At 44.8% G+C, this 25,413-nt stretch overlaps 1 protein-coding gene and 1 non-coding gene across 7 annotated transcripts in view; one reads left to right on the forward strand and one right to left on the reverse strand.

The window, feature by feature from the left end:
* Positions 1-2,158: 2,158 nt before the first annotated feature.
* LOC135272644 (putative neuroblastoma breakpoint family member 8) overlaps positions 2,159-25,413 on the reverse strand; it is a 38,029-nt gene continuing 14,774 nt past the window's right edge. For 3 of the 6 annotated variants that reach the window (XM_064371113.1, XM_064371112.1, XM_064371114.1), the window contains 15 exons: positions 23,274-23,384; positions 20,284-20,389; positions 16,478-16,687; positions 15,212-15,316; positions 14,436-14,645; positions 13,156-13,260; positions 11,876-11,977; positions 10,601-10,705; positions 9,318-9,422; positions 7,323-7,395; positions 6,648-6,862; positions 4,866-4,917; positions 3,909-4,072; positions 3,191-3,242; positions 2,159-3,107 (listed from right to left, as the gene is read on the reverse strand). In XM_064371113.1, the coding sequence (XP_064227183.1) occupies positions 2,936-3,107; positions 3,191-3,242; positions 3,909-4,072; positions 4,866-4,917; positions 6,648-6,862; positions 7,323-7,395; positions 9,318-9,422; positions 10,601-10,705; positions 11,876-11,977; positions 13,156-13,260; positions 14,436-14,645; positions 15,212-15,316; positions 16,478-16,687; positions 20,284-20,314 (1,701 nt within the window). In that variant the 5' untranslated portion in view covers positions 20,315-20,389; positions 23,274-23,384 and the 3' untranslated portion in view covers positions 2,159-2,935. Of the gene's footprint in view, positions 3,108-3,190; positions 3,243-3,908; positions 4,073-4,865; positions 4,918-6,647; positions 6,863-7,322; positions 7,396-9,317; positions 9,423-10,600; positions 10,706-11,875; positions 11,978-13,155; positions 13,261-14,435; positions 14,646-15,211; positions 15,317-16,477; positions 16,688-19,978; positions 20,141-20,283; positions 20,390-23,273; positions 23,385-25,413 lie in introns of those variants that run through there. The other 3 variants (XM_064371116.1, XM_064371117.1, XM_064371115.1) reach the window with 3 other exon arrangements.
* Positions 5,349-5,489, forward strand: LOC135272652 (U4 spliceosomal RNA). Its single transcript, XR_010340657.1, has one exon. It is a non-coding gene; the product is annotated as a U4 spliceosomal RNA (small nuclear RNA).

The following is a 25,413-nucleotide window of genomic DNA, read 5'->3' on the forward strand; positions in this document are numbered from 1 at the left end:
AGAATGGTTCTTGAAGTTGGTGTACCTTAGAAACAGCTGTGGAGATTACAGGAGCTACACACTGGTCTCCAACCCCAGGAGACTGAGGTGGTGTGGGCCCTAGAGTCTGCCTTTTTATAATATAAGCACCACAGGTGGTTTTAGTACATGAGGGCTGCAGATCACACTGGGAAAAGTTCTTTTGGAGACAAGGAGGAAAGCGTGGGGCTTTATATTCAAACTCAGTATCAGTCTTGCCATAGTGAAACACAACCCTGAACAGAACCCAACAGCGCTTGATTCCAGGCTGATGTCCACAGAAGCAGCATTTAGACTCACCCTGGGCCACAAGGGAATCAGCTGCCCCAGGAGGAAGAACCCACCAAAGTTCTGGTGAGCTTTATCACTGGAAATTAATTGGGCTTCAAATAAATGTCAGGGGCAGGCAGGCTGCAGTGACCACAACACTCCTTGGGCAAACCCTGATGTTGCACAGGTCTGGAAGACGCTGGGCTTGAGGTCACAGCCAGTACGACAGCAGCAGCTGCAGCCGCTATGGGAATGCTTGCATCAGCCCTCCCACACTCCAGGCAGTGCAGCCTACAGAGAGATTCCTTTTGCTTGGGGGAAATAGAGGAGAGTAAGCTAGAGGCTTTACCTGGGAACCCAGAGAACAATCCCTGATCTTCCCCAAGTCCAACAGGGCTGGGGACCTGGGAATCTGTAAGGACTGCAGTGTACCTGGGCCTAGGGTGCCCTGTAGTACAAAAATGGCTGTAGTGACCACTGGCTTAGGGAACTCGTCAGCCCACTTTGAATTCCTGGAAGGCCCTCTGAAGGACAGGTACAAACAAGACCTGACTGCAAAGGCTGGAATAAATACCTTATCCTTCAATGCCCAGATATTGACAAATATCAACAGTATCAATAACACTGAAGTCAATACGACCTCACCAAATAGACCAGATAAGCCACCAGTGACCAACCCTGGAGCGATGGAGATATGTAACTTCTCAGGAAATTCAGAATAACTACTTTGAGAAAGCTCAATGAACTTCAAGAAAACGGAAACAATTCAAAATTATATCAGAAAAATTTAACAAGGATACTGACATAATAGAAAACAGTAAACAAATCCTGGAGCTGGAAAATGCCTTAGTAAGTGTCAGTAGAATTGATTAAGCAGAATTAGTGAGCATTTAAAACAAGCTATTTCAAAATACAGTCAGAGGAGAAAAAAGAAAAGAATAATGAGAAGGAACACAGAATGCTTAAGAGATCTAGAAGAGGGCTTCAAAAGAGAAAATCAAAGATTCATTGGCCTTAAATAGGGGGTTGAGAAGGAGCACAGAGTAGAAGCCCTCTTCAAAGAAATAATAATAATAACAGAAAACTTTCTAAACCTAGAGAAAGATATAATATTCAGGCACATTGTGGAAGACAGTGTGGCGACGCCTCAAGGATCTAGAAACAGAAATACCATTTGACCCAGCAATCCCATGATTGGGTACATACCCAAAGGATTATAAAACATTCTATTATAAAGACACATGCACACGTATGTTTGCTGCAGCACTGCTTACAATAGCAAAGACTTGGAACCAAACCAAATGCCCATCAAAGATAGACTAGATAAAGAAAATGTGGCACATACACACCATGGAATACTATGCAGCCATAAAAAGGATGAGTTCATGTCCTTTACAGGGACATGGATGAAAATGGAAACCATCATTCTCAGCAGACTGACACAGGAACAGAAAAGCAAACGTCGCATGTTCTCACTCATCAGTGGGTGCTGAACAATGAGAACACAGGGACACAGGGAGGGGAACATCACACGCTGGGGCCTGTCAGGGGGTGGGGGAGCTAGAGGAGGGCTAGCAGGGGGTGGGGAGATTGAGGAGGGATAGCATTAGGAGAAATACCTAATGTAGGTGACGGGCGGTGGAGGCAGCAAACCAAAATGGCATGTGTGTACCTGTGTAACAATCCTGCAAGATCTGTACATGTACCCCAGAACTTAAAGTAAAAGAATAAAAAAAAAAGAAACAAAAGAAGATACACCCTGGAACGTGGTTTGTTCCCAGTAATTTGAAACATGTAAAGAATGGTTAAATGATCACTTGACAGTTATACTACAAACAGGAATAAGACAGCCTGAGTTAAACATCATTACTTGGAGAAGATAAATTTTAATGTCAATTTTCAATCTTTAAAATCTTTGGTTTTATTTTCAAAACAAAACCTCAATCTTAAAAAGATCACGGCAAAGAAAAAAAAGGATTAGTCCTTTTGCTTTTTCAAATAACAAACATGGAAATGAATTCTTATGAATGTCAACAGTCAATGTAGTGTGGTATATTAAGAATTGACTTTCATATAATGGCTAAGTTTAGAGAGATTACATTTCATGAGAAAATATTTTATGAATTTTCATGGATTTTCTATTCTGTTTTGGGAAACGGTTGTTCGTGTCTTTCGGTGTATTCTCCTTCCTGTCCACATATGTGGAATCTGCCTATTCTCTTCTCTTCTGAAATAGTTTAAAAGACTCAAAGAGAATGGCCTGGGCTCTGCATATCCTTAGTCTGATAGACATTTCTCTGGCTGCTCACTTAAATAGATAGTAGCAGCTAATTAAGTAAACGACCTCTCTCGTCAGCCAGAAATTAACAAAGGCTTAAAAATTAGCAAAATCTGTTTTGCTGTGGCCTTATGTGCTGATGGTCTTATCTTAAAGACAAAAAAATTTTCATTGTATAGATTAAAATTAACTTTGGCAAAAACTGAAATGCAGGCAGGGAATTTTTTTTGTTCAACAACAGAAACTAGCAAAAGCAAAGATACAGTAAAAACAGAAAATTTCCAGTGTAGACATGTAAATATAACAATTAACACAGCCAGGGACGATTAATGAACAATAAAATGTCTTGTCACCGTCATAGTAAGAAACCTATTGTCCATGTCCAAAGTCAAGCCAACATGCTCTTCTACAAATAAAAAAATGGCATATGTGTAATCCTGGCATGTGTAATAAAACTCTGGATAAGCTTATACGTTGAATATAATATACCAGTGAGTACCAGACTTCAGGCTCTTCTGCTTCCACCAGCTCCATGCTGAGCCTAAAATAGGAGGAAAAACCAAAGAATAAGTCAGGGAAAATACGACACCACAAAATTAGCTGTTCACAATTGCTCAAAGTTACCTGGGGCACAGTGGGCCTTGGTCTTCTTCCTCTTCTTGGTCCTTTTTAATCTCTGCAATAAATTCAGATGGGGACAGACAAAATAAGCCATTATCCTACACCCATAACAGTCCACTGTCTAATCCCTGCACAGGGACCTCAGGCTCCTCAGCATGAGAACAGGATAATGTGAGAGAGAGACTTCAGGAGGTCTCAAGGCCAATCATGATAGAGATTCCTTGGTTTGTGTCTCAGAACCAATGGTGAAACGTCCCTATTCTGGTAGACCATTATCCCTTTATCCCAAGTTTGTACAAACAGTTATGCCAAGTTTGTACAAACGGGAAAGAACCTCGCAGACATGCATGGGGAGCAAAACTCATGAGGAACGTGGTAGCTGGCAAGAGACATTTAATTCAGATTGACAGACAACTCGTGGACATGCGCTGTATAGCTTGGTGTTGAGTTTGCAACACTTGACTTGGGTTTCAATGTCCTGACAGTCGGCCCATGGTGCGACGGGCATGGACTGAGACTAGAGAGAGAGCAAAGCTCACTGACCCCCCGCATGCCCATGCTTCAGACTGGAATCCAGAGTGATTGAAATCTACATTGATGGATAGGTTCAGCCCACAGTGATGACAACTCTCAGCCTGGCCAGCGGAGCAAGGCACAAAGACTATGGGGTCTATCTGGGACACAAATTGGAGCTTTATCAACTTCACAATGGAGTACTCACTGCCTATGTCAACAGCCAAGTCGACTTGCTGCTCCTCTAATGAGTGCAAGTTGCTCCTGTAAGACTCACTGAAGGCCGATGTGCCAGGAGGAATTGAGAGAGTCAAATAACCTTCATCCCAGGACTCTTGGGGGGCTTCCTCCTCCACAGACTCCTGCAGATTCCTGATGAGCCAGGCAGGACAGGGATGACAGAACATTAAACCAACAGAGATTAGACAACAAAGTCTCCTCCCAGCTGATCTGATGGAAGTCAGAATGGAATGGTCACAGAAGGCAAAGGCATTTTTCCTTCAAGAGAAAAAAAACTATCCCTTCTAAATGCAGGGTGGAGGGTGACTACCCTGGGGACAGAGCACAAATGAGCAGCATGTGCTCAGTGCATTTGCCACAGATGAGCCATTGCAGCCACCCAGACGCTCCCTGTAAACTATCATCACGACCTGCAGCACGAGAACTAACACGGGGCTTCAACTGCCTCGCGTAAGTTGTGTTGAATTTTACATGCGGCATTCAAGTGAACGGAGCTCTTGAGGCATTTCAGACACCCAGATCTTGTGTATGAAGGGCCTCCTTTTTCCAGGATTTTGATATAATATGTCCATGTTTTGAATCTCTTCTCTTCACAAATCCTAGCAAACATGCTCACAACAAATGGACAGAAAGCATACATGCGTCTCTCCCTGGGTTTAAACACAGTGGGGACAACAGGCAAAACCAGGAAATCCCTGTTTGCTGAGTTCACCTGGCTCATCTCATTGCAGGTTCCCATCTTGGGAGGAGTAAGAAATTAAAACCTATACAAGTGCCACAAATCACCCACAACATCGTCAATAAGGACAATCTGTAGCTGGGTGAATGGAACAAAGAGTTCTAGTCATCACTTCCTCGTTTTCCCCGGATCTACAGTCTCCCGGTGTCACTATTAAACTAACAGCCCACAACTCCACAGCATTACCTGGGGGGCACTGGCCCTTTTTCTTCCTCTTCCTCATCATCACTTTGACTTTCTGTAAATAAATTCAGAGACACAGGTCACATTAAGCAAATCACATTTCACATATGACCAAATCAGTGTTGAGTCACAGCACAAGCACAGAAATGTTCTCGGGGCAAGAATACAAATTCTGACAGGACTATTCCAGGGTGCCCTAGATGAAGCCTGGTAAGCAGATGAGCCTGCTTTCCAGACACACAGGCCAAAATCTGCCTCTACGGGAAGACCATGATGCAATATTCTCTGCCTGAGTCTATGCAAAGTTAAACCAAATTTTTTCCTAGAAAAATTTCCAAATATGAGTCAAACTATTTTCTGGGAATGTTGCTGCAATACTGACTTATCTCACCGGGTACCAAGGTCACTGAATGGATAGAGGCATCTATACATGAAACTGGACTGATATGTAAATTCTAACAACATTTGCTTTAAAAAGAATCTGTGGGCTTTGCTCAGTGCCAGTATCGTAGCCAAGGAGTTTTATCTGAGATGAGATTATTGCTAATTGAAAACTTGTCCCAATACCCTGCCGTGATGACATGCAATAACGTCGGCATTGACAATTTTTGACAGTCTCTAGGGAGCCTGCATAAAAAAAGACAAAACAAAAACAAACAAAAAAGAATCTGTGGGCCGGGCATGGTGGCTCACGCCTGTAATCTCAGCACTCTCAAAGGCTGAGGTGAGCACTTCACGAGGTCAGGAGATGGGGACCATCCTGGCTAACACAGTGAAAGCCTGTCTCTACCAAAAATACAAAGAAATTAGCTGGGCATGGTGGCACACGCCTGCAGTCTCAGCTACTCGGGAGGCTGAGGCAGCAGAATCATCTGAACCCAGGAGGCGGAGGTTGCAGTGAGCTGAGATTGTGCAACTGAACTCCAGCCTGAATAACAGAGGGAGACTCCAACAACAACAACAAAATCTGTGATTTCAAAGGACCAGCCTGGCCAATATGGTGAAACCTCGTCTCTACTAAAAATACAGAAATTAGCTAGGTGTGGTGGGGGGCACCTATGGTCGCAGCTACTCAGGAGGCAGAGGCAGGAGAATCACTAGAGTCTGGGAAGTGGAGACTGCAGTAAGCCAAGATGGTGCCACTGCACTCCAGCCTGGGTGACAAAAGGAGACTCCATCTCAACAGCAACAACAAACGATACGTGATGCTACGAAGAAACATCAGATCAGCCATTGCATGGATGGGGTGGAGAGCCAGGGCTGAGACTTGCTTTATGGAAACATATCAGCAAGGTAAAGAGGAAATGTTTTCATCCTGGTTTCAAGGTGGCTATGCAGCTAAGCAAGCTGACTTAAAAGAGATCAAGACTGAAGCTCAGAGCAGTGAAACCTGGGGAACAATCTCTCCAAACAAATACGCGAGGCTCCCAGTTTCCTTAAAAATAAATAGAAACTCCATGGACATTGTTCAGGGACAGATGACATAATCACATGAGAGATACCGAATCAAAGCTAGGAGACCTGACAGACACCTCCTGTACACCTCCTGCACTCAGGTGACCATGAGTTTGTCACACTGGCCTGGGGTCTGGTAACTTGATACTTGGGCCTCGGAGACAAACGCATGGCATGAGCTGAGGATGAGATAAAAATTCCCTGGTATCTGTGTTTAATAACCCATGATAGGTTTTTATTCAAACCGATTTGTGTGTATACAGCCTGTCTTCAGAGTGGATCTTCCTCAGCCTAGACAGAGGTATCAAAAACAAGGAATGTAGAGGTCACCTGAAAGAATGATCAGAGCATCCTCCACTACGTCATGAGATGATTCACTCTCTACAACCAGTGCAGAGTCGACGTTGTCTTCCTCAAATGGGATTTCATTGGTGTCTCCGTGAGGCTGGCTGGAGTCAGTAGGGCCACAGCTATTTGAACGAGCGATGACACATTCCTCCAACGAGTCCTCAGGGACTTTCTTGACTTCAACCTTCTGCACCTCCCTGATGAGCCAGATGGGATAGAGATGACAGAAGATTAAAGAAAGAGGGATTGGACCCCAGGGAGTCCTAGCTGGTTTCCACAGGAGGAATAAGTGAGTGGTCCCAGAAGGCAAATGGGAGGTCCCCTTTGAGAGGAAACAGGCAATCCTCCTCTCTGCAACACAGCATGGCTGCCATGGGAACCAGAGAGAAAGACAGCAGTCGGTATTCACTACACTGGGCAGAAAGGAGCCGAGAAGAAAAGAGACTCAGTTATCCCTGTATAATTCAGACACGGTGTTCAGCACATACAAAGAACCATAAGAGCTGCCACATCCTGTGTCTAAGTTGGGTTGAACTGAACATATTGTGGCCAAAGGAATGCAGGCTTTTGGCCCATGGGAGACGCCAGAGAGGGTGTGCTTCTAGATCTTTTCCATACTTCACCACCCATTACTTGCTCCTGATTATTCAGTGTTACCTGGGGACACGTGATTCCTCTATTTTCTCAGCCTCTGCAACATGAACATCTTCATCCTCATCTTTGTCGTTTTCTGCAAGTACAGATGTGTTCATTCAGATGTTTCCCATTTCACACTCTGCAAGGACAGTCAGCCCAATGTGCACAGGGACATGAACATCTGGGCATGGGTCCCTGTTCTACAGAAAGCTCCCATGTTTTCTCTTTAACAAAATGCCCTGGCATGGTTTCCTGATCCACCAGGCAATGCATTTCTGATCAGGAGGCTCACCGTCAAAATCAGGCCAAATGTTGAAAAGACCTTCTGCTCTCCACATCACTGGAGGCTTGTGCAGCCTCTCTCTGGACTTGGGCAGCTGTCTCCGCCATCCTGACACACATCTGATTCCCAGGGACAGGCTTGGCGTCCTGTCACTGTTCACATTTACAACCTATTTCTTTCTCTTAGGACAGGATAAACAAACTTGTCCCACAATCCTCTGCACATCAGGTGACTTCACAGGCCCTCCAAGTGACTTCTGCTATGTTATTCAGGGACATTCTCTCCACGGGGAGTGCTCCAGTCTGAACCACTTCCGACCACCAAATGCCCACACATCAAGTGCTTTCTCCAACACCACACAGAGAGGGGATTTATCTCACTCTGATAAGCGGTCATAAGTGTTCACACATTTGAATGCTTCAGACACTGCAAGATGTCTGCCTTTGCAGATGGAGAGAGAGAAATTTACCTGCCTTTGCAGATGGAGACAGAGAAAGTCAGGAAGGAGAAATCAATTGTTCACTGACAGCTCCTAGGAACACTGCTGAAGACACAGCCTGGGAACCTTCATTCTTAGCCCAGAGCTCTTTCCACTCCAACAACCGCCCTCCTGTCACAGCTTCCTTCCTGCCCTTTACAACTGGACAGATGCTGCCTCTTGTTCCAAAGACACAATCCATCACGGGAGGGACATTTGCAATACTGTGACCTCCAACCCCATGGGTTTCCCATCTGTGTTCTCATTCAGAAAGTCCTAGTCATGTCATGGCCACATATGTTTAGTGGAAGAAAACACCACTGATAAAACAGTCATTGCAGAATTATGGAGGTCTGGAGTCTCTCATAAGGCCATAAAGGAAATACACGCAAAGACCAATAAAGTTTCTCTTATGCTAGACACAGTAGAATGAAGAACTAATAGACAGTGCTTACTCTGTGGGAACAACTGTCCTGGGACAGTTACAATAAACAGGCCATCTAATTCACTGCAGCAATTGACAGAGGTAGGCATTATTATAGTATCCTATGAACAGATGACAAAACTGAGTAACAAACAAATGAAGCAACTTGGATGGAGCTCAGGAGACTGGCCCAGGGTCCCTCCTCTATGCACTGCTGCCTCCACCAAGTCGTGGGTGCCATGGTCCTTTACCAACGAGAGCCTCTGCACAGAAAGCAGGACGTCCCTCTAACCAGAGTAATCCCTGCTCTTGATGGAGCCACTTACAGATACCACCGGTTATGTAAGGAGTAAAGTCCTCTTTAAGCTCCCCACAGCGGGTATAGTGTGCTAGCATCGCATTTCCCCAGAACAGAGCTTTCCCTACTGAGCCTCAGCAGGAACCGGAACCGAACGGAAGCTGAGCAGCCTCAGACATTTAGAACAACAGACTAGATGCTACTTGTCTGCACGATCTTAGGGGGTACAGAGAGGATTCTTATAAACATGATTTAGATTCTTGCTGAGAAAAACAGGTGGTTCTGTGCCTGGGTCAGGAATCAACAGCTGTGATTGTAACCCCAGTCCCACACCCACCTTACTGCAGATGTGGCAATGTTGCTAAATATTTTGGCGTCTCTCTTCCATTTTAACTAAATGTTAAAATACCCATTGCTATTTTCTACAAGTATGTGAAGGATGAAATTAATTTTGATCAAGAGAACGGTTAGTTTCTCGAGACAAGGCAGGACATCATTCATCACTTTCATGGTAGCCAACCTATACAACTTACTGCACGTTTTCAGCTGGTAGTTCAGGGAGTAGTCCACCTGACTCCTAAGAAGTCTATTTTTGCTGTCTCTGCATTTCTTTTCTTCATCGTTATCTTTCTGATCTTCTGTAAATAAATTCAGAAGAGCAAGTCACATGAAGCAAATCACACTTCACACAAGACCAAATCAGTGTCCACTCATAGCACAAGGACTTAAAATATTCTCAGTGTAAGAATGTGGTATTCTGACTGGATTGTTCCAACAGGCCCTAGACTAAGTTGCCCTAGAAGTAGATGAGCCTGCTTTTCAGATCCATGGGACAAAATTTCCCTCTTCTGGTAGATCTTAATCATATCCTCTGACCTAAGTTGGTGCAAAATTTAAAATGCTTTCCCGAAAAACTTCCAAAAATTGCCCTGACTACTTTCCAGAAGTATTGCTGCAATATTGATTTACCTCATCATGTGTCATGGTCAATGAATGGTTAGAGAAATTTATATAGGAGACTGGACCAATGGATGAATTCTAACAACCTTTACTGAAAAAAGAATCTGTGGAGCCGGCATGGTGGCTCATGCCTGGAATTCCAGCACTTCAGGAGGCCCAGGAGGGCAGATCCCTTGACCTCAGGAGTTCAAGACCAGCCTGGCCAACATGGTGAAACCCAGCCTCTACTAAAAATACAAAAACTAGCCAAGTGTGTTGGTGTCCACCGGGGATCCCAGCTAACTAACAGGCTGAGTCACGAATACAAGGCTACTCCCTGATCTTGATGGTGCCACTTATGGATACCACAGGTTGTGTAAGGAGCAGAGTCCTCTTTAAGCTCCGTACAGCGGGTACTGTGTGCTATCACCGTGTTTACCCCAGTGTCCCCAGAACACTGCTTTGCCTACAGCTGCTCAGCAGAAAGTGGCACTGAATGGAAGTTCAGCAGCCTCAGACATTTAGACCAACAGACTAGATGCTACTTGTCTGCAGGATCTTATGTGGTACAAAGAGGATTCCTGTAAGCATGATTTAGACTCTTGCTGAGAAAAACAGGTGGTTCTGCACCTGTGTCAGAAGTTAACAGCTGAGACTTTACCCTCAGTCCCACACCCGCCTTATTGCAGATGTGGAGAAGGTGCTACATATTTTGGCCTCGCTCGTCCACCTTTAACAAAGTGTTAAGGTACCCATTGATATCTTCCTAGACGTATGGTAAAAATGAAATTAATTCTGATGAAGGAGCCTCTAGTTTCTCAGAGAAAACACAGAACATCGTTCAGCACTTTGGTGATGGTGAACCTATGGAACTTACTTTCCGTCTTCAGCCTGCAGCCCATGTAGCAGGCCACTTCACACTTAATAAGTTTATTTTGGCTGTCTCCGTATTTCTGTTCCTCCTCGTGACATTTCCCATCTTCTGTAAACAAGTTCAGAAGAGCAGGTCACATTAAGCAAATCGCACTTCACACAAGACCAAATCAGTGTCCGCTCATAGCACAAGGACCAAAAATATTCTCCGTTTAAGAATGTGATACTCTGACGGGAATGTTCTACTTGTCCCTAGGTTAAGTCGCCCTAGAAGTACGTGAGCCTGCTTTTCAGATCCATGGGACAAAATCTCCCTCATCTGGTAGATCTTAATCACTTATCCTCTCACCTAGGTCAGCGCAAACAATTAAAACTTCTTCCCCAAAATCTTCAAAAATTGCCCTCACCACTTTCCAGAAGCATTTAGGCAATACTGATTTATCTCATCACATATGATGGTCAACAAATGGTTAGGGAAATTTATAGAGGAGACCGATGGAGGAATTCTAACGACCTTTACATGAAAAAGAATCTGTGGAGCCAGCACAGTGAGTCATGCCTGGAATCGGAGCAATTTAGGAGGCCCAGGAAGGTAGATCACTTGACCTCAGGAGTTCAAGACCAGCCTGGCCAACATGGTGAAACCCAGTCTCTACTAAAAATACAAAAACCAGCCAAGTGTGATGGTGTCCACCGGGGATCCCAGCTAACTACCAGGCTGAGTCACGAATACAAGGCTACTCCCTGCTCTTGATGGTGCCACTTACGGATACCACAGGTTGTGTAAGGAGCAGAGTCCTCTTTAAGCTCCCTACAGCGGGTACTGTGTGCTATCACCGTGTTTACCCCAGTGTCCCCAGAACACTGCTTTCCCTACTGCTGCTCAGCAGAAAGTGGAAGGAAGTTCAGCAGGCTCAGACATTTAGAACAACAGACTAGATGCTACTTGTCTGCAGGATCTTATGTGGTACAAAGAGGATTCCTGTAAAGATTATTTAGACTCTTGCTGAGAAAAACAGGTGGTTCTGCGCCTGTGTCAGAAGTCAACAGCTGAGACTTTACCCTCAGTCCCACACCCGCCTTATTGCAGATGTGGAGAAGGTGCTACATATTTTGGCCTCGCTCGTCCACCTTTAACAAAGTGTTAAGGTACCCATTGATATTTTCCTAGACGTATGGTAAAAATGAAATTAATTCTGATGAAGAGAGCCTCTAGTTTCTCAGAGGAAATACAGAACATCGTTCAGCACTTTGGTGATGGTGAACCTATGGAACTTACTTTCCGTCTTCAGCCTGCCGCCCCGGTAGCAGGCCACTTCACACTTAAGTTTATTTTTGCTATCTCCATATTTCTGTTCCTCCTCGTGAAATTTCCGATCTTCTGCAAGCAAATTCAGAAGAGCAGGTCACAGTAAGCAAATTGCACTTCACACAAGACCAAATCAGTGTCCGCTCATAGCACAAGGACCAAAAATATTCTCCGTTTAAGAATGTGATATTCTGATGGGAATGTTCTACTGGTCCCTAGGTTAAGTCGCCCTAGATGTAGATAAGCCTGCTTTTCAGATCCACGGGACAAAATCTCCCTCATCTGCGAGATCTTAATCACTTATCCTCTCACCTGAGTCAGCGCAAACAGTTAAAACTTCTTCCCCAAAATCTTCAAAAATTGCCCTCACTACTTTCCAGAAGCATTGAGGCAATACTGAGTTATCTCTTCACAGATGGTCAACAAATGGTTAGAGAAATTTATAGAGGAGACTGGACTGACGGATAAATTCTAACAACCTTTACATAAAAAAGAATCTGTGGAGCCAGCACATTGAGTCACGCCTGGAATCGGAGCAATTTAGGAGGTTCAGGAAGGTAGATCCCTTGACCTCAGGAGTTCAAGACCTGCCTGGCCAACATGGTGAAACCCAGCCTCTACTAAAAATACAAAAACTAGCCAAGTGTGTTGGTGTCCACCGGGGATCCCAGCTAACTAACAGGCTGAGTCACGAATACAAGGCTACTCCCTGCTCTTGACGGTGCTGCTTACAGATACCACAGATTCTATTAGGAGCAGGGTCTTCTTCAAGCTCCTCACAGTGGGTACTGTGTGCCATCACCGTGTTAACCCCAGTGTCCCCAGAACACTGCATTGCCTACTGGGCCTCAGCAGAAACCGGAACCGAATGGAGGTTCAGTAGCCTCGGTCATTTAGACCAACAGACTTGATGGTACTTGTCTGCACGATCTTAGGTGATACAGAGAGGATTCCTGTAAACATGATTTAGACTCTTGCTGAGAAAAACAGGTGGTTCTGCGCCTGTGTCAGAAATCAACAGCTGAGGTTTTACCCTCAGCCCCACACCTGCCTTACTGCAGACGTGGAAAAGGTGCTACATACTTTGGCCTCTCTCATCCATTTTTAACAAAATGTTAAGGTACCCATTTATATTTGCCTAGACGTATGGGAAAAATTTAATGAATTCTGATGAAGAGAGTGTTCAGTTTCTCAGAGAAAAGACAGAATATCATTCAGCACTTTCATGATAGTGAACCTACAGAACTTACCTTGCGTCTTCAGCTGGCAGCCCGGGTAGTAGGCCGCTTGACGCATAAGAAGTTTATTTTTGCTGTCTCCGTATTTCTGTTCCTCCTGATGATCTTTCTGATCTTCTGTAAACAAATTCAGAAGGGCAGGTCACATTGAGCAAGTCACACTTCACACAAGACCAAATCAGTGTCCAGTCACAGCACAAGAACATAAAATATTCTCAGTGTAAGAATATGATACTCTGACTGGAATGTTCTATTTGGCCCTAGATTAAGTCGCCTCCGAAGTAGATGAGCCTGCTTTTCAGACTCACGGGATAAAATCTCTCTCATCTGGTAGATATTAGTCATGTGTCCTCTGACCTACATCAGTGTAAACAATTAAAACTTTTTCCCCCAAATCTTCAAAAATTGCCCTAACGACTTTCCAGAAGGGTTGCTGCGATACTAAGTATCTCATCATATATCATGGTCAAGGAATGGTTAGAGAAATCTATATAGGAGACTGGACCAACGAATGAATTCTAACAACCTTTACGTAAGAATCTGTGGAGCCAGCATGGTTGCTCACACCTGGAATCCAAGCAACTTAGGAGGCCTACGCACGCAGATCACCTGACCTCAGGAGTTCAAGGCCAGCCTGGCCAACATGGTGAAACCTTGCCTCTACATAAAATACAAAAATTAGACAGGTGTGGTGGTGCCCAGTGGGGATCCCATCTAATTGGCAGGCTGAGGCACCAGTACCAGAGTACTCCCTGCTATTGATGGTGCCACTTACAGATACCACAGATTCTATTAGGAGTAGGGTCCCCTTTAAGCTCCTCACAGTGGATACAGCCTGCTATCACCATGTTTCCCCCAGGGTCCCCAGAACACAGCTTTGCCTACTGGGCATTTAGCAGAAACTGGAACTGCATGGAAGTTCAGTAGCCTCAGACATTTACACCAGCAGACTAGATGCTACTTGTCTGTAGGATCTTATATGGTACAGAGAGGATTCCTGTAAACATGGATTTAGTCCCTTGCTGAGAAAAACAGGTGGTTCTGTGCCTGGGTCAGGAATCAATAGCTGTGATTGTAACCCCAGTCCCACACCCACCTTACTGCAGATATGGAAATGTTGCTAAATATTTTGGCATCTGTCTTCCATTTCAACTAAATGTTAAAATACCCATTGCTATTTTCTACAAGTATGTGAAGGAAGAAATTAATTTTGATCAAGAGAACGGTTAGTTTCTCCAGACAAGGCAGGACATCATTCATCACTTTCATGGTAGCCAACCTATACAACTTACTGCATGTTTTCAGCTGGTAGTTCAGGGAGTAGTCCACGTGACTCATAAGAAGTCTATTTTTGCTGACTCCAATATTCAGTTTGCTATCTTCCTGTAAGGAGCAGGATTTATCAATGCCTTCTGGAACATTCACCTCTGTATTTGTTCTGGAAGGAGGCCTGCCAGATGCAACCTTGCTGATGTTTGGGGCAGAACACAGAAAGCCAGGGACTGGGGAGAAGAAACCCAAACACATGATGGATTAGGAACTGGTGACATCAAATTGGTTTAATCGGGACTGAGGGATGTCACTGACAGCCTTGCCTATTGATTTGAAGATGTCGTTTCCCCGCTTTTACTCTTCTCATCTCCACTCTTGATCTCCTTAAAGTCAACTTGCCTTAGCTACACAGTCACCTTGAAACCAGGAAATAAACACTTCTACCTTTATCTTGCTTTTGAGTTCTGCAGGATCTTATATGCTAGAGAGGATTCCTGTAAACATGATTTAGCCTCTTGCTGAGAAAAACAGCTGGCTCTGTGCCTGTGTCAGGAATCAATAGCTGGGATATTAACACTAGGCCCACACGCGCCTTACTGCAGGCGTGGAAAAGTTGCTAAATACTTTGGCCTCTGTCTTCCATCTTTAACAAAATGTTACATTACCCACTGATATTTTCCTAGAAGTATGGGAAAGATGAAATTAACTTGGAAGAAGAGAATGTATCGTTTCTCATAGACAAGACAGGACTGGACATTGTTCATCACTTTCGTGACAGTGAACCTAAAGAACTTACCTTCCGTCTTCAGCCGGCAGCCCAGGTAGTAGCCCACTTGACTCATAAGAAGTTTATTTTTCCTGTCTCTGCATTTCTGTTCTTCATCATTATCTTTCCGATCTCCTGTAGACAAATTCAGAAGAGCAGGTCACATTAAGCAAATCATACTTCACACAAGACCAAATCAGTGTCCACTCATAGCACAAGGACTTAAAATATTCTCAATTTAAGCATGTGGTATTGTGACAAGAATGTTCTAACGGGCCCTAGACTAAGTTGCCCTAGAAGTAGATGAGCCTGCTTTTCAGATCCATGGGACAAAATCTCCCTCATCTGCTAGATCTTAATCACGTATCCTCTGACCTAAGTTAATGCAAAAAATTAAAACTTTTTCCCCAAAATCTTCAAAAATTGCCCTAAATACTTTCCAGAAGTGTTGCTGCAATACTGATTTATCCAATCGTATATCATTGTCAATGAATTCTGAGAGAAATTTTTATAGGAGATTGGACCGACGGATGAATTCTAATAACCTTTACTGAAAAAAGAATCTGTTCACGCCTGGAATCCGAGCACTTTAGGAGGCCCGAGAGGGCAGATCACTTGACCTCAGGAGTTCAAGACCAGCCTGGCCAACATGGTGAAACCTCGCCTCTACTAAATATACAAAAATTAGCCAGGTGTGGTGGTGCCCACCGGGGACGCCAGCTAATGAGGAGTTGAGGCACCAGTACCAGGGTACTCTCTGCTCTTGATGGTGCCACTTACAGATACCACAGGTTCTAGTAGGAGCAGGGTCCCCTTCAAGTTCCCCACAGTGGGTACTGTGTGCTATCACCCTGTTTCCCCCAGTGTCCCCAGAACACAGCTTTGCCTACTCGGCGTCAGCATAAACCAGAACCAAACGGAAGTTTAATAGCCTCAGACATTTAGACCAACAGACCAAATGTTACTTGTCTGTAGGATCTTATACGGTACAGAGAGGATTCCTGTAAACACGATTTAGCCTTTTGCTGAAAAAAAACAGATGGTTCTGTGCCTGTGTCAGAAATCAATACCTGGGATTTCAACCCTAGTCCCACACCCACCTTACTGCAGACATGGAAAAGCTGCTAAATACTTTCACCACTGTCTTCCATCTTCAACTAAATGTTAAAATACCCATGCTATTTTCTACAAGTATGGGAAGGATGAAACTAATTTTGATGAAGAGAAAGGTTAGTTTCTCGAGACAAGACAGGACACCATTCATCACTTTCCTGGTGGTAAATCTATACAACTTACTGTATGTCTTCAGCTGGTAGTTCAGGAAGTAGGCCACCTGGGTCATAAGAAGTCTATTTTTGCTGTCTCTGATATTCGGTTTGGTCTCTTCCTGATGGGAGTAGGAATATTCGAGGGTGTCTGGAAAGTTCGCCTCTGTGGTGTTCCCGGAACACGTCCTGCTGGATGGCACCATGCTGATATTTGGGGCACCACAGGTAGAGCCAGGGACTGGGGAGAAGAAACCCAAACACATGATGGGTTAAAAACTGGAAATCAAATAGGTTTAATCAGGACTAGGGGATGTCAGTAACTCAAATTCTTAACTTACTGTTGAGAAAAACTTGATCCCCCCTCACAGCACTTTAGGGTCCTTAACCGCAAAAACAAGGTTCGCAATGCTTGAGCTGAGAGCTGAAGGCGCTGCCTGTAGCTCAGACTCTCACAAGAGTGTGGGAGCTAGTGGCCAGTGTCCCAGGTAACGGTCTGCTGTTGCAATAACTGAATTAGAACCTGGGCGTGTCATGGAATCTTAGGAGCCCTTCATCCCAACTGCCCAGGCTTTGCTAAAACACAGGCCTCCTGGTCTCACCTGAGGTCATAACCGATGGGGACCGTTCCTCTATCAGTCACTTTCAGTATTTGTGTACCCTTGTGACAATGCCAGTCCTATCTCATTCCCAATATATGTAAGCATGTGCCTCATTTTTCATCTCTTGTGTGTATAAAATCATCAAGGCAGAAACAGTTTCCCAACACGTGATATTTTCTTAATGCTAGTCATGAAGTCAGTCACCCCACCTTCTCATATGTTAAAACAGAATTGAAGGCTTTTCCACAAGTTTAAGATATCAACCTATTACACTGCCATGATATCCTTTGAGTCTTCTGCAGTTTTTTCTGTATCCACTAGAAAGTGAATGAGTAATTCATTCTTAAAAAATGTTTTCTTTCCTGGCACAATATTCTTCTTGCTGCATCCCATGGTTACGCTGATTTATTTTTTCTTACTGGCAGATACCACTACGCTGATGTTTGTGGCAGAAGAGGCTTTTCATTACACTTAAGAACAATGTGACGTCCCTAGGTCCAAAGCTTCCTCTATGTGAGATGGTTTGTTTTTTAATGTGACTGAACATTACATCTCATTGTTGTCACTTATGGATGTCATTCTAGTCCCAGAAAAGCTCTTTTCAAGGTATCAAGTCATCAAAATCATTTCTACAGAGATCTCCTGAAAGCATGTGTGACCATCTATCTTGGGAAGTCCTGTAAACCTGATATGATTTTGTTGTTTTCGTTTTTTCCATATGTTGAAAATAACAGGGCCATGAGCGGTCCTTATGGAATACTGTTTGATAGATATTTTTCTGAGTTGGTCTAACACTGTTGATGTGTGGTTGCATCCCCCTAACCAAACACAGCAAGATCAAGGTGATGGTCAGGGGTGGTTGGTGGTCCTCCGCGTTGCTGTGCAATAGAAGGTGAATTTGAGATGAGAGGAACGAGGAGGGAAGAGTGATCCCCTGAACCATCTCCTCACTTTCTCAGCTTTCATCGCCACCTAGGTTTTGTGAGCCTGGGACTTGGGAGACTGTTCTGTAGCCCAGGTCTCCTATGTTTGGCTGCGGGCTTGCCTGAGGTGAGGGTGCAATGGGTGTGACCCTGGGCTGCCCAGCATTCATGTGGCAATGAAGGAAGGAGGACTGGCTCAATCCCATTGGAAAGCATGCCTCTCTGCAGCCCCCACCATCCTCCAACTACACTGTAAGGATACTGCTTCGAGATATATCAAAGGCTTTAAGTAAATGTATGTTCTGGTGTCTGGGAGCTCTGACCTTCTGTGGCACAATGAAAATCTGTCAGGTTTCTTCATTTTAAAAATGATGAAACTGCAGGTTCACAAAGTTATGTGGCTTACTTGAGGTCACACATAGATGAGTTTTGAGAACTGCTAATAAAAGCACTCACACTAATTATTCCATATTTATTCATAGGATCTATGTCATTCAGTAAATATTCATATAATCATCCAGTAATTGTTTGTTGACCAATTTCTACCAGGCATTTTGCTCAAAACTGTGCACATATTTGGACAGCATATCCTCGTCATAATCTTCAAAGTAATGCTGTTATCCTAAGAATCAGGTAAGAAACCTGAAGAGGGCTAGCAAATCATGAATTTGGCCATATTTCCATTTTTTGGTTTCTGTGATGCTGGATGAACGACCACAATGAGTCACAGGAAGAGTATCCATTCTGGTATCATTTTCCAGGACAGAGCTGTGCCCTCCTAGAGCATTGGGCCCAAAATTCACAAGTGTCTGCAACCTTGCTTTAACAGCATGGGAAATAAGCTCTATTACCTGCAATTTCCCTGGAACTCTGGAATATACAAGGGAAGTATGAGACTTGGTCTTCCCTTGACTGTATTTAATTCTCTTCTAAGGGACACCAATGATTTTCACTAAGACTTTTGCTGTTTTTCTTTATTTCTTTTCTTTTCTTTTCTTTTCTTTTTTTTTTTTTTTGAGACAGAGTCTTGCTCTGTTACCAGCCTGAAATGCAGTGGTACAATCTCGGTTCACTGCAACCTCTGCTTCCCATGTTCAAGTGATTCTCCTGCCTCAGTCTCCCGAGTAGCTGGGACTACAGGCGCACACCACCATACCCAGCTAATTTTTTTGTATTTTCAGTAGAGACGGGGTTTCACCATGTTGACCAGAATGGTCTTGATCTCTTGACCTTGTGATCCACCCGCCTTGGCCTCCCAAAGTGCTGGGATTACAGGCGTGAGCCACAGCGCCCGGCCAATCTGAAAATGTTCTTTTATGCTTCCCCGTCATTAGGAGCAATGTCCTATGACATACCCTCCCATCCTCCGGACTGCCACAACACATCACTTGGGTAGAACTACCGTATCTTGTTGAAATCATCTGTTTGTGTTCTTCCACTCAATGGCTTCAGTTTCTTTAGTGACATTAAATACCTGAATCCTGAGTGCTCAGTACAATATAAAGAAAATTAAATACTCGGCCGGGCGCGGTGGCTCACGCCTGTAATCCCACCGCTTTGGGAGGCTGAGGCGGGTGGATCACGAGGTCAAGAGATCGAGACCATTCTGGTGAAACCCCGTCTCTACTAAAAATACAAAAAATTAGCTGGGCATGGTGGCGCGTGCTTGTAATCCCAGCTACTCAGGAGGCTGAGGCAGGAGAATTGCCTGAACCCAGGAGGCGGAGGTTGCGGCGAGCCGAGATCGCGCCATAGCACTCCAGCCTGGGTAACAAGAGCGAAACTCCGTCTCAAAGAAAAAAAAAGAAAGAAAATTAAATACTCAATAAATGTTTATGAGAAACTTCCCTCAACTGAAGCTGCAGAAGAATAGTATAAGTATCACTGCTTCCTATACAATCACGGGACACTTACTCTGGCACCTGACCTAGGGCAGAGCTGTTTGATGTAAGAATGGACATCTCCACCCTTCTCCAAGCACGGTTATTCCCTCTAACCCACACTGACCTCAAGAGTATCCACTGCTACAGCAGCCCTGAGGTTGAGGCTCCTGGGTCTGGCGCGGGGGCTGACGGTCGTATCCTCCCCCTCTTGGAGTTGAAGCTGCCCCTCACCATAAACCAGCTCTGATCTACCCTATGGCTCTCTCTGGCCAGAGGCAGGAGACTCCTGTGGAGTAAGTTTCTCTCTCAGTCCACACTGCTCAGCTCATGCTGTTCCTCGAGAATTTAAATGATCATAGGCATTGCCTATTTCCCCTGAGGCTTCTGTCCTAGTTTGTCCTTATCTCCCCTTCTTTGGTTTTCATTTACCAATGGCTTGTCCTTTGTGGATTATTCTCATCCCCTAAACCTGCTGACTTTTCTCCGCCTGTTCCCTCAGCTCTCGGATTCCAGCGTGTAGACTCAGCTCAGGCTCCTGCAGGAAACAGAGTCAGGTCTCAGCTGAAGGTCCCAGGCAGCACTGAAAACCATCTCAATTCCTCAGAGACTCAGAGAAAACAGAGCAGGAACGGACCTCAGAGAGGTACAATAAGCCCCTACCTTCCCGATGAGGAACCTGAAGCCTACAAAGACTGACTCTCCCAGGCTCCCTCCCTCACCACTTGGTGGCAGCAGATCCCACACACAAGCCTTGGACTCAGCCTCCCTGTGCAGAGCAGGTAACTCACCCTCCAGAAGCTCACTGCTGCCGTTCAGAAACTTTAGATGAAAAATAGCCATTTCTTCCGTGAAAACAAAAATAGTAAAAGCCCCTTTCCTTGGACAAACCCTTTATCACAGTTCTATAGTCCTGGCATTTATACTTGGTCAGCTGTCATTCACTAGCTGCTAGATTGGGGCAGGGAGCACATAGGATCAAATAGCGTTTCACACAACCCTGCTTTCCTGGCCGGGGCTCTCAGTTCCTCTACTCTTCTTCAAAAACTTTCTTCTGCTGTAACTGCTGGAGAGTCCAGGCCCTCGCGTGGGTCATTTCTCCATGAAGATCCCTGTTATTTTCTTCCTCTCTTGGAGATGGAGATAGGGCAGAGATTGGTTCTGGGACTCCATAGTCTTAGGTTTTCTCCTAAACCAGCCAGGGCAGTTGAAAGCAATCATGACTGTGAGAGGTCAGGACAGTGAAGAGGAGCGTGGGCTCACAAGGACAGCCCCTCGTGGAGATGGTCAGGACCGTGACACAGGCAATATCTGACCAATTCCGCCGGGGATGACGCAACAAGGATTAAGTGGAGGATGCTGCCATGAGGAGAAAGGGGAAGAACCAAAAGAGTGGGGGAAGAAGAAAAAGAAAATGTTTTCCAGAATCATAGAAAAAAATGCAGAGCCCAGAGGCAAAGCCCCCTGTCACAGAGGGTTAGTTCCAGGATGAGGAGCCTGATCAAGAAATTCCTGCTGGACTTTCCTCAGCACCACTTCAAAATGATTTTGGATCAGTGACTTTGTTCCCTCCACTTTCCCTCTTTTTGAACAAGAATCCCTAGAATTGTTATTCTGTGACTGTCCCACCATTGCACATTGAGGACAGATAAGCTGTTTGTTCAGTTTCACAGGTCAACAGAGGTAAGGGAATTATATCAAGGATCTGTACTTTGGCCGGGCATGCTGGCTCATGCCTGTAATCCTAGCACTTTGGGAGGCTGAGGGGGACAGATCCCCTGAGGTCAGGAGTTTCAGACTAGCCTGGCCAACAGGGCAAAACCCCGTTTCTACTAAAAATACAAAACAATTAGCTGAATCCAGTGGTGCATGCCTGTAATCTCAGCTACTCAAGAGGCTGAGGCAAGAGAATCGCTTGAACCCAGGAGGCAGAAGTTGCAGTAAGCCAAGATCACACCACTGCACTCCAGCATGGGTGACAGACCAAGACTCGCTCTCAAAAACAAAAACAAAAAAGAATCTGTACTTAATGGACACCCTCGGAAGCGTCATTTGCACTCGGTGTAGATAGTTTAAATTTAAACTTTCGATCAGATTAGAGCTACGTGACATTTTTCACTTTGAACTAATGCATTCATGACACGAAACTTGGAAACCTTAGGTGACAGGGTGAGTGTATTTTGCATCTGTGAGGAACATGAATGTCTGGGGACCAGAAGTTGAACTATGATAGGTGGAATTTCTAAAATGGTCCCCAAACATGCTGTACCCTTAGCTCTGGAACCTGTTAAGCTGATGAGACATTCCTGTCATTACATTGTTACGTGGCGGTCATGTGACTTTAATCTCGGGAACCTGTTAGGCTGATGAGACATTCCTGTGATTACGTTGTTACATGGCGGTCATATGACTTTAATCTCGGGAACCTGTTAGGCTGATGAGACACTCCTGTGATTACGTTGTTACGTGGCGGTCATGTGACTTTAAAGAGTCATATGGTTTGACTCTGTGTCCCCACCCAAATCTCGTGTTGAATTATAATCCTGAGTGTTAGAGGTGGGGCCTGGCGGGAGGTTATTGGATCATGGGGATGGTTTCTAATGGCTCAGCACCATCCCCCAAGTGCCGTCACATGACAGAGTCTCCATGAGATCTAGTTGTTTAAAAGTATGTAGCACTTCCCCTTTCTCTCTCTCTCTCCTGCCAGCCATGTGAAGACCGTGCCTGCTTCCACTTCCACTACGATTGTGACTTTCCTGAGGCCTCCCCAGAAGCAGAAGCCTGCACAGCCCACAGAACCATGATCTGATTAAACTTCTTTCTTTATAAATCACCCAGGTCATTAATTATAACACTGCAAGAACAGACTAATACAAAGGCTGAGCTTTCCTGAGTGGGCCGGATCGAATCACATCAATCCCTAAATGTCAGAGATTTCTCTAGTGGGTAGGAGAAGACAAAGTCAGAGAGAGGATGGGAGCTGGAGAAGAATTCCATGGGCTGTTGTTGGTTGGAAGATGGGGAAAGTGAGAAAGAATGCAGGTGGCCTCTGGATTCAGGGTGTCTCCTGGCTAAGAGCCAGGAGGACTGAAAAGGGATCTCAGTCCTCCACCCACAAGAAGAGGAATTCTGCCAATACATCTGTAGGGAACTTGGAAGAGTAGCCTGAGCTCTAGATGACAAACACAGGCAGCCCATAACTGGATTTCAGCCTCCTAAGACCCTGATCAGAGAACCCAATCATTCCTGATTTCTGGGGTTTCAGACAACTAACTTGTTATAATGCGTTAAAAGGTAGCAACAGAAAACTAGTTACAGGTGCCTATATGTACTCTTTCTATATTTTCACATACATGTATGCTAATCCCTATAAGCACAAAAAAGAAAAAAAGCAAAGGACTACAGTAAAATGTTATACTTACCTTTATGGGAGCATCACAAGGACTGTTCTAGAGCCCTTGGAACTTGAAGAAGATAATGAAGGGCATTTCAGGCAGGTGAGAAGTGTCTCTTCAATGTTACCAACCCAATTTCTGAAAGAAAAAAGATGGTAAAATGCTTCACTCCCAGCCAAGTGTGGTGGCTCACACATGTAATCCCAGCACTTTGGGAGGCTAAAACGGGTGGATCATCTGAGGATGGGAGTTCGAGACCAGCCTCACCAACATGGAGAAACTCTGTCTCTACTAAAAATACAAAATTAGCCAGGCATGTAATCCTAGCAACTCGAAAGGCTGAGGCACAAGAATCACTTGAACCCTAGAGGTGGAAGTTGTAGTGAGCTGAGATTGCACCATAGCACTCCAGCATGGTGGTACGTGCCTGTAATCCCAACACTGTGGGAGGACGAGGCGGGCAGATCACCTGAGGTCAGGAGTTCAAGACTACCCTGGATCCAAGATGGCTGATCACTAGCAGCTCGGGATTGTAGTTTCCAGAGAAAGCGCACAGAATGAGAGGACGCCACACTTTCAGACGAATTTTTGTTACCCACAGACCGGAAGACTCCCAGCGGAGGAGCCCCACGGGTCGCCAGGGTGACTCTCGTGGCCGGTGTGGCAGTTTTGCCGGCGCCCCAGTGCGGCGGTTCTTGATGCAGGGTAAACGGGACTGGGTCCCCTTTTGGTTGACGTTTGGAGCTCCGGGAAGGCAGAGCCACCCATTTATCTGATTGAAGAAGGGACTCAAGAGGGAAGCCAGACCGGAGATTCCCGGGCACAAAAGCACCACGGATCTTAATGCCGCTGTTTTGGCCAGCACGGGGGGTTGCTCAGATTTCAGCACTGGGAATCAACAAGTTGGACGTCCACTCAGAGACCTAATTTGAAAGTAGGCAACTACAAAGACGACAGGTGGATGAACTCACAACGATGGGAAGAAACCAGCGTAAAAAGGCTGAGAATACCCAAGATCAGAATGCCTCTCCTTCTACAGGGGATCACAGTTCCTCATCAACAAGAGAACAAGGCCTGATGGAGAACGAGTGCATTCCATTAACAGATTTAGGCTTCAGAAAGTGGATAATAAGGAACTTTAGTGAGCTAAAAGAACATGTTCTAGCCCAATGTAAAGAAACTAAGAACCTTGAAAAAAGGTTTGATGAAATGCTAATGAGAATAGACAACTTAGAGAGGAATATAAGTGAATTAATGGAACTGAAGAACACAATACGAGAACTTCGTAAAGTATGCACAGGTTTTTGTTTTTTTTTTTTTTTTTGAGACGGAGCTTCACTCTTGTTACCCAGGCTGGAGTGCAATGGGGCGATCGCGATCTCAGCTCACCGCAACTTCCGCCTCCTGGGTTCAGGCAATTCTCCTTCCTCAGCCTCCTGAGTAGCTGGGATTACAGGCACGTGCCACCATGCCCAGCTAATTTTTTGTATTTTTAGTAGAGACGAGGTTTCACCACACTGACCAGGATGGTCTCGATCTCTTGACCTCGTAATCCACCCGCCTCGGCCTCCCAAAGTGCTGGGATTATAGGCGTGAGCCACCGCGCCTGGTAAATGCACAGGTTTTAACAGTCAAATTGATAAAGCAGAAGAAAGGATATCAGAGGTCGAAGACCAACTTAATGAAATGAAACGAGAAGACAAGATTAGAGAAGAAAGAGTAAAAAGGAATGAGCAAAGTCTCCAAGAAATATGGGACTATGTGAAAAGACCTAATTTACGATTGATAGGTATACCTGAATGTCATGAAGAGAATGAATCCAAGTTGGAAAATATTCTTCAGGATATTATTCAGGAAAACTTTCCTAATCTGGTAAGGCAGGACAATACTCAACTCCAGCTAATGCAGAGAACACCACAAAGATATTCCTCAAGTAGAGCAACTCCAAGACACATAATCATTAGATTCACTAGGGTTGAAATAAAGGAGAAAATTCTAAGGGCAGCTAGAGAGAAAGGTCACGTTACCCATAAAGGGAAGCCTATCAGACTCTCAGCAGACCTCTCACCAGAAACCCTACAAACTAGAAGAGAGGGGGTCAATATTCAACATCCTCAAAGAAAAGAATTTTCAACCCAGAATCTCATATGCCGCCAAACTAAGCTTC

This window comes from Aotus nancymaae, unplaced genomic scaffold, assembly GCF_030222135.1.
Source record: "Aotus nancymaae isolate 86718 unplaced genomic scaffold, 86718_ANA_hifiasm-v0.15.2.pri h1tg000121l, whole genome shotgun sequence".
Taxonomy (NCBI): domain Eukaryota; kingdom Metazoa; phylum Chordata; class Mammalia; order Primates; family Aotidae; genus Aotus; species Aotus nancymaae.